Here is a 9429-nt window from a genome sequence, read left to right as displayed (position 1 = left end):
TATATACACACACCATATGTTGTTCTATGTCATCTATGTTGATGAGGGAGGTGCAGGAGGGGAACCTCATGTGAGGCAGTTCTAAAACCAAACAGCAGATGGCACTTTTAATAAAGTTTTATAGAATTTTCTTAAACTAAACTAATAAACTAAATAAACTAAATAAATAAATAAACTAAATGTTCAAAATGAAAACCAAAATTTTGTGGACAAAAGCTGAAATTAAAATATTATCATATCTTTGGCATGGCATTTAAAAATAGCCTTCAACTGACTGATAACCAAAAAACGGGGGTAAACATTTCTTAGATGTCTGATTTATGTTTACATTTAAATCCAACTCCGCTCCTTTGCCTTCTGCATGTTTTCAGTCTCTTATCACCCTCTTGCCCTGTGACCTTTGCCACTGTAAAGAATTCAGCAGAATGAATATTTATTGCCCAAAGAAGGATAACATGGGGCGGCTGTGGCTGAGTGGTTAGAGGAGTTGTTACTCTACTGCGAGAGTTGGCGGTTCAATTTCACAGTTATTCGATCACGTTGGGCAAGACACTGAATCCCTGCTGCCTCTTATGTGTGTCTTATCAGTGTGTGAATGTGATTTAAGCACTAATGAGTCTCCATAGAGCATTTGTCTGGGTTAGTTTTGTTATGTAAAGTTCACTTTTTTACGTTTTTATGCTTCGATTAGTGTCTGTACTGCTTCCAGAAACAGTCCAAGTGCCAAACAGTTATTCCCAGCTGTTTCTTGTCAATATGTAAATGTTTTGTTAGTGTCAGCAAATGAGCTGTTTCAAAAACCTGTGGATTGTTACATCACAATGCAGGTAATGCCAAGGTGAGCCCAGCCCCCTAACCTGGTAACCCGAGTGGAGACTCCGCCCACTTCTTCACGTTAGTTCTGCTGTTTTTAACTTGTATTTTTGATGGCAATGTTCTAGCAATATTGCCAAAGAAAGTTGTAGTTTGTGCAAATAATTGCACGATGCACTTTGAAAACTAAGCGCACAGCAGGATTTACCCAAGGACTTTCAGTTGACGGAAACATCTGTCCCTACTGTTCGTCACGAATCTGCAGATGAGGGTGATGTAAGTGATGTGTTGTGTTTAGTATTGCTGTTTGACATGAACATGATTTGTTCTTTAGCACAAATTATTGTTGAATGCGCTCCTTTGATCGACGACCGAGGAGGCGAACAGCTTCGCCTTTCCCCCGTCACACGCCGGTTTCGGGAAGCGGTAATAGACGCGCTTTGGCCTCCTTGAGCACCAGTCTGTCGCCCTGTGGCCACACGGCGTGCATCGTCAACCGATCCAGCAGGGAGGATTTGTGCTGGAGAACTGGAGACTCCTGCGCCACAGGACTTCAGCCAGACGCTTCAGTCTGTCCCTACCAAGCCCTCGCCTGGTGTGGCCGCACTGTGCGCAGCCTTTCTACTGCTGTTGTACCGTTGTGCATCTCTTTGTACTAGTGACCATTTTCAAGTATATGAAGTTCTAACATAAAGGCTATGTTTGGAGAGTGGAGCTAATGTAAACAAAAGGTTGGGAGGGCATTGCCAACAACAGTTCTTTTCTCATAAACAGCTTGTTCTGAAGGGAGCTCAGAACAGGCAGAACTGAAAGGGTGAAATCTCACTGTCTGAGATTTATTTTGTGAATTAAATCAAATGGGCATGTTTTGCATAGCCCACAGARGTATCCTATCTTGTTCAAGGACCCCATAATAGGTCCTTTTTAATTATCTTGATGGGATAGAAAGGTGTTACAGTGCATAAGTAGACTAAAGTCCATGTTTTTTGCCTGTTTCTGTGTGTTGGTGAGATATCTCATGAACCACTGGATGGATTTTACTGGTTCTTGGAGAAAGTCATAATCAGATCTAAATCTATGACAAATACATTTTTTAAATGGATTTAACTCAGTCAAATGAACAGATACTGAGCCAAAATCTGATGTGGTAGTAAACTGTGTCGTAGCACTCGAGACCTGTCTGGAGACCCCCTTTCTCATCTCGACTGCATTTGTACCTGGTCTTGTCTCAGTCTCGGACAGTAAGGACTCTGGATTTTATTTGTCAATGCCAATGTCAATTTATTTATATAGCACATCGAGAAATATCTGTTAACCAAAGTGCTTCACAGTTACAGCCATAATCATAAAACAGTAGACAGAATGAAAACAGTAATAAAAGTAAATAGAGCACATAGTAAATTTTAAAACTAGCAATTTAGCATCTCACACATAATCCATCGTAGACCAGAGACCAGTTAATTTCCATTCCTCATTTCAGTCCATTTCAAGAACAGTTAAGACCACAACTGTGGAAAAATCACCAAATGTTCAGAATATTGTCCAATTTATTTGTTGACATCTTTGCTTTCATTGGAGGCAAAATTTAATGATTCACATCCATGCATGACTCATCTTGAATTGTGTATTTTTGTTACTGCTGTCACCCATTCCCCTCCCCTTTCCARTCACTCACAGCWCTCCAAGAAAGTGAACAGTGGTTGTCTGGGAGAAGGAGAAGAAGTCTGCAAAATCTTCAARAAAACAATTRGACTACATAAATCATAAAGATTATATAGTATTTCTGAAACAATATCCAGAGGAAAGTTAGCAACTTGTAAATTCTGCAGTGCTTCATTTTCAGAGATGGTGGGGACTCAAACTTTTATCATCTCACTTTGAAAGGAAGCACAAAAAAATGTCTCTGTACTCTGTACCAAATCTGTCTCTGCACCAAAATTCTTTGCCTGGCCCTTATTCAAAGAGATTTAGTCAATATTAGCTCTACATACTGTATTAAGTTAGCGACCTGCGTATAGTAAACTGTATGTTTRAGTGCACTAGCTTTTTTTTTCCTGTCTTGGTCTTGACTTGGTCTCAACCCCTAAAAGTCTTGGTCTTGTCTCGGTCTCGATACACTCTGGTCTTGACTTGGTCTTGGGTCAGGTGGTCTTGACTACAACACTAGTTGCAGATGAGAGTCACGTACTCTGAGCGTTACATCTCACAATACCCATAATATTATCTTCAAGGTCCGACCAAAACAACTACACCTCTGTCTTTTCTTGTTYTAAGATGATCTTAGTTTGAAACTTGGGTATAAAAGGTTGGTTAAAAATATGAAGTCCTTCCCTTTAATGCATTTATTTGTGTTTGTTTGTGTGCAAACATCTGCAAAACAACTAGAGGGAAGAATGACTTACATGTCCCCCTCTGACCTATGTGTTTGTTGCAGCGTGACGTATAGAACTTCTTTTCTCCAGTCACCTCTTGCATTTCCTATCATTTATTTACYACGTGCACTCTGCCTATCCTCTAAGGGCCGACTGAACTCAGAAATTAGAAACATGAATTTTTCTTTTTGTTTTTTAGTTTGGTTTTAGTTTTCTTTAAATGCGATGATATCCTCCCAGTGTGGATGCCCCAGAGGCGTAATAATCACGATTAAATGAAACATCAGCTCCTGCATACTTGCTCATCGGTGAGTCAGGGGTGACCAGCAAATCRTCTGCAGCCTGTAGTACGCGCTGTCACAAATAATTAATGTTACATAAACTAAAAACAGAGTTTTTAAAAAGCAGTTGTTCAGAAAGAATGCTGCTCTAGATTATCAACAAGCTGCTGTCAAAACTGGGTACAAACACTCTATGGATTATTAATGCATCATACAGTATTTAATGGCATTGCTCAGATTTAGATCCAAACGGACTGAATATAATAAAGAATAAATCTTTTGGGCTTGTGAAGAAAAATATTTTCCTTTAACCAAAAAGTTATTTTAAGGAAACAGCGTTTTAGTAACAGTGATGAAACACAGCTGGAAGAATTAATCATTTAACCGGACTGAGTACTGAGATGATTAATGAGGTCTTTTAGATAATCATTGACTCAAATTGTTGATGTAATTAACCATTAGCCGCAAACTTAAATGCAAATAAACACAGAGACAACAGCACCACCAAACACATTCAAAAATAGTAATGGGTTTAAAAGAATTACTCAAGATGAAGCTATTTTAACCTAGCCTGGCCCTTGCCTTCCTACACAGCTACAGTACTCTCAATTCTAGTTTCCCTTCACTGCTCCGTCTGGGATTTCTCCCATAGACAAGGATTTCTTTGGGAGCATTTCATTCGGGCCAATCAGAGAACAGAACGTTGATTTTCTGCACAGTGTCTGCTTGTAGTTTATTTCACCTGGGCCAATCAGCAAACAGAAGGCGGAGTTTTGAACGACGTTGATTTTCTGCGCAATGTCTGCTTGTTAGTTTAGCATACAGCAGTGGAGGAAGTGAATGAAGKCAGTCTGCGTTGATAAGGCTTCCAAATTAAATTAAGTTTGTCTGACAAAGCAGCAGCTCTCATTTACAGTCGTCTCGTTTGGCTCTGTACTTCTCTCCTCTCAGGAGGGTTGCTTACAGCGATTTCCGGTTAGCTTCTTAGCTTAGCCTCCTTCACAGCAACATACGTCGCGGCCAACTGATCCAATCATTTTAAACTTCAGCAGAGGCCACGCCTCCAGCAAGAATCGCTTCTCTGTAGCCGAGAGTCCAGACACTCGTACGAAGAAAAGTGAAGGACAAGGGTCTGGTTTTTACCAGGCTAATTTTAATCCTAAAAAATGTATAATTATGTTTTTGATGGTGTGCGTGTGTGTGTTGGCAATATATCTCTTTAACCAGTAGACAGAAGAGATTTCAATTAAGTAAACTGACAAAGTAAGTGGGTATATATCTACAACTTATTAACGTTTGGAGTAAAACACATTCATGATGACTGCCACAACTAATTAACTGTAGCAAACAGAAAAACATATCTACCTCAGTGAGTTTTACAGATATTTAGCTAAAACTTGACATGCACCTTTGAGTCCTAACACATATTTTGAGCGCTACCTGACTGTAGGAAATTTCTCAAACTTTGCCATTAATTGTTACATTAAACTCTGCCTGTCTGTCAGTGAAATATCTAAAAAAGCACAGAACCGATTTTCATTAAACTTTCAGGGAGGCCTAATTATTTGGCGTACATCTACAACTCGTTAACATTTGTAGTTTCAAAGCCAGTATTTTTACACATTTACTTGAGTAAAAAGCTTTAGTTGATACTTCTACTTCCAAAAAATCTTTTTAAACCCTAATWTCTATACTTCTACGTAAGCAATGAATGTGAATACTTCAGACACTTCTGGATTTTACTTTGAGATGACCATTGCAGCTAAAAGATCTTAAAAAAATACCGAACAGGTAATAACTCAGACAGTTTTACAGATAATGAGCTAAGATTTGATGTGACTGTATTCACAACACATAATCCGAGTGTAAATGCTGAGAATTCAGCAGTGTATACACGTGTATTGTCCAAGGAAGGATTGTGAWTGGGCAGCAGTTTGGTGAGCTGAGAATAATCTCCAGCAAAAGACCTTGCAGCAATGAGATTACAATATTTGACCAAAATCATGATAACTATGTCCGTTCTCATTATAAGATAAATCATAATCTAAAGTTCAGCAATGAAAAAGCCAGGGACATGTGTTCCTTAAAGGAATGCTAAGCCAAGGAATACTGTCCCTATAGAATAAATCCATACTGTGACTGAAGAAACGTCCATCGCTGACCGCTGTGGCTTGCAGCTGGCCTCAGTCCAGCAATTGAAACACCATATGCTTGTGAGTCTCTGTTACTGTACATGCAGCTGATCATCCATGTTGGCTTACCACCTAAAGGAGTTATCTCCATTCGCTGTCACTTTCTAGTAGTGCCACTCACTGAACAAGAAGCTTACGATCACAGAGAACTGGTTTTACATCTATAACAAGAGCTAAGCCAAATTAACAGAAAAAGTGGGGAAAAAATAACTTTGCCACCCCCCCCCCCCCTATCTGTCTTCTTCTTATCTATTAAAGGGTCAAAGTAGGACTGGGCTTCCTTTTGCGTAACAGTAGTATGGCAGAGTTGACCTTTAGTTCAAAGGGCATTGGAAGGGTAAGCGGGAGAGTAAAGCCGAGGTATTCAAACTAGTCACACCGAATTCAATTCACTTGGATTTAGTTTCAACACGTCACCCTTTCAAAAACAGGTTTACTGGTATTTTCAAATGCTTTTTTGAATAGTTTACCAAAGTAAACATGGGACCTAAGAGGCTATAGTACAACATTTGATCATAAACAAAACATTTCAAGGTTTAAGAAGAAAATGTTTTTTATACCACCATCAAACACCCAAACATTTTCTCACCTGTGGGCTGTTGAGAGGTCCATAATTCATGTTGGGGGCAGCCTGCAGAGGTACAGAAGGTGATCCCAGAGATGATGTGATGACGGGGTAGGGAGATGCCAGACCATTCATCGGCGAGCCCAGGCCCGACATGGGGGACAGTAAGGGCCGTGACGTGCTGATAACTGAAGGGTGGCCCACCATGCTGCCCATAGAAGGAGGATGAATGTGGCCTGCACTCATTGGCCCAGTTGAATCTGCAAGAGAAAGACACGTAGTCAGGTATTACTTAATAAAACATACTTAGAACTCAATAATGGCTTGCTTAACTGGGGCTTTGTGGTAGAAATAAGGGGTGCACCGACTGCAGTTTTCTGGTCCATCATCGATCTTTACAAAGTCTGARCTGCCGATTCCGATTTTGTCCGATACCGATTTTTTAAATAACTYACACTGTCAGGTGTTATAAGGTCATAATACACTGTCAACGTTCCAATCTTATTTTACTGAAAAYCAATGAACAATACCCTTGAAACAACATAAACTTGTTTTAACCGGACATTAGGTAGAGCACACAGCAGAGCAAAAGGGAGCAGTGGCTGATTTTCAGAGCCAATACTAAGCCAATTTTTTCCACCTATCTTATCTAAGTATTGGCCAATCTCCRAAAATTAGGGAAGCTGGTGCTGATAAATCGTCCGGTCTGATTTATCAGRGCACCCCTAGTAGAAATGAAARAATACACTAAYTATATGTCAGATTTTCAGAAATGCATTCAAACTAAATGACATACAGTAGCTTAAAGRCATTAAAAGCTCATTTTTATGACACTTCTTTTATGCTTTCTATTTTTAAATAAAGGACTCCATTAAGTATAAACAGGTTGGCACAAGGAGTGCCTGATCCTGGTCCTGGAGGGCCACTATCCTGCATGTTTGAGATTTGTCTCTGCTCTTCAGCAGGTCTTTGTGGTGTGTAGAAAATTGTAAATCACTCATTCATTAGAATCAGGTGCATCAAGGCAGTGAACCATGTAAAACATGCAGGATAACGGACATTGAGGACCAGGATTAGGCACCATTGACAAAMATGATTCAGAGTCACTGACCAAATAATGAAGCCAGGTCTGAGATTTAAATCCATTTAAATATATTTTTTTATCATCTGAACTGACTCTTGAGGAAAAAACTCTGTCTTGTCCGTCATTTGAACAGTTTGTGGAAAATGTGTCTATAAGAGCTTCTTTCAGAATTAACTGGTCGTTATCTGTTGCGGTCTTGTTAAAGTCGCCCAGTCTGCTCCAAACGGGATGCTACTTTCAACAAACCAAACAAACCCCAGAGCACTTTATCCAATGAGAGCAGAGCCAGGTGGGTCAGCAGGAGCAGGCTCCTCTCTTCTCCTCCCTCACTTCACTCATGGTACTTTGGTCTCTAAAACCTAACTTTGTATTAAATATTTGTGCTCAGAGCACCATTATCCAACACATATGTCCAACTTTGCACGTGTGACCAAGCTCCTCGTGCAAAGACTGCACGCAACGTGCAACATTCAAACAGTTTGTTAGTTCGTCATGCTTTTGCTCTCCAATTCTACAACATTTCACAAGTTATAAAGTATTCTGCCACACAGAGAATACAATAACATGAGCACCAAGTATAAAAACCTCCATCGCTGGCAAGGATGCACGCACTCAATGTTTTTGTAGTTTATCATATACATAGACGTCCTAAGCAAGCAGGGTTTGACAGCATGTTTTTTTTAAAGAAAGAAAGAAAGATATCYTCAGATTATCGATATTGTCAAATGAAAAAAATTATCGAGATATTTATTTTTGTCCATATCGCCCAGCCCTAGTAGGAAGGTAGACCGACCGGTAAATCAAGAGCTGAGCCTTTCACCACAACGGATCGGTACAGCGCCCACATCACTGCAGACGCAGCACCAAATCTGCCTATCAATCTCCCGCTCCATTCTTCCCTCATTCGTGAACAAGAACCCAAAATACTTAAAACTCCTTCACTRGGGGTGGGACCTCTTCCCCAACCTGGAGGAGGCACACTACCCTTTTCCGGCTCAAGACCATGGTCTCAGATTTGGGGGCACTGATCCTCATCCCAGCCAGTTCACACGCAGCTGCAAACCACTCCAGTGAGAGCTGGAGATCATGTTCAATAGGTTCATGGATATTTTAATAAGTTCAGTCATGAAACACAGTCTCTCTTTATCTTCTATTTATAGTTATCCTTCTTCTATTGTTGTATTATAGTTCTTTAAGATAAGATAAGATAAGATAAGATAAGATAAGATAAGATAAGATAAGATAAGATAAGATAAGATAAGATAAGATACAACTTTACTGATCCCACAGTGGGGAAATTTGCAAATGTATATCTTTAATGTGTAATTTATGTGATGCACAAATTTTGTTGTAGTTACGAAAAAATAAAATAACTGAGTTGAACCTAATTTAATTCAAATAGCATRTTAATTGTTTTGCCTGTATTGACCAATACCCAATAATCTCATGTGTGCACATCTACTCAAATATGAGCAACAGGATGCTGACTTCTGTTACAAATCCAGTCACACTTTAAATTTGTGGTAGTTTTAACCACAAACCAAAGGTGACATAAACACAAATACATTTTAATGGATCATATCAACACAACCTGAGAACATAGTGGTGAAAACCAGCATGTGTTTGTGCTGTCAGTGTTCTTTCTGTAAGGTATGGGTAAACAGCACGGAGACCACCTGATTTCGGTCACAGGGCACACACTCTGCTTTGCATCCATTGATGTAAACTGACAGGCTGGCATTTACATAGATGACCTACTTAGAAAAGCTGTCAGTCAGCTGGCTAACGGGGCATAGAGTGTAATTTTTTTTCATGCATGTGTTGTAGCTGTGAGCCACACAAACTTTGGCAAAATCACATCATTCGTGTACAGTAACATACAAGCCACAACGAACAACATGATGAATGCAGACGCCCGAGGCTGTCATAACACAGCGCTGGTTGATGTCTTTGACTCAAAAGCATAAATAAAACTGTGTCTTCTTCAACAAAATGTCACTAATGAGTGATGAAATGCCTATTTTAGATGTTTAAACATTTGGTTCATCATGTGGAAGCTTGTGTGTTTGTATCCACCATTAAACACACACACACACACACACACACACACACACACACACAC

At 39.7% G+C, this 9429-nt stretch overlaps 1 protein-coding gene across 1 annotated transcript in view; it reads right to left on the bottom strand.

Annotated features, from left to right (window-relative positions):
* The window catches only part of rxrgb (retinoid X receptor, gamma b), a gene marked incomplete in the record, with an annotated part of 37433 nt that overhangs the window by 10627 nt on the left and 17377 nt on the right, over positions 1 to 9429 (bottom strand). Inside the window, 1 exon segment of the mRNA XM_014002955.1 lies at positions 6248 to 6483. Coding sequence (XP_013858409.1) covers positions 6248 to 6483 — 236 coding nt within the window.

This window comes from Austrofundulus limnaeus, unplaced genomic scaffold (assembly GCF_001266775.1).
Source record: "Austrofundulus limnaeus strain Quisiro unplaced genomic scaffold, Austrofundulus_limnaeus-1.0 Scaffold15, whole genome shotgun sequence".
Classification (NCBI taxonomy): Eukaryota; Metazoa; Chordata; class Actinopteri; order Cyprinodontiformes; family Rivulidae; genus Austrofundulus; species Austrofundulus limnaeus.
Note: the sequence above shows the minus strand (reverse complement) of the source record. Positions and strands in the feature narration are given on the sequence as shown.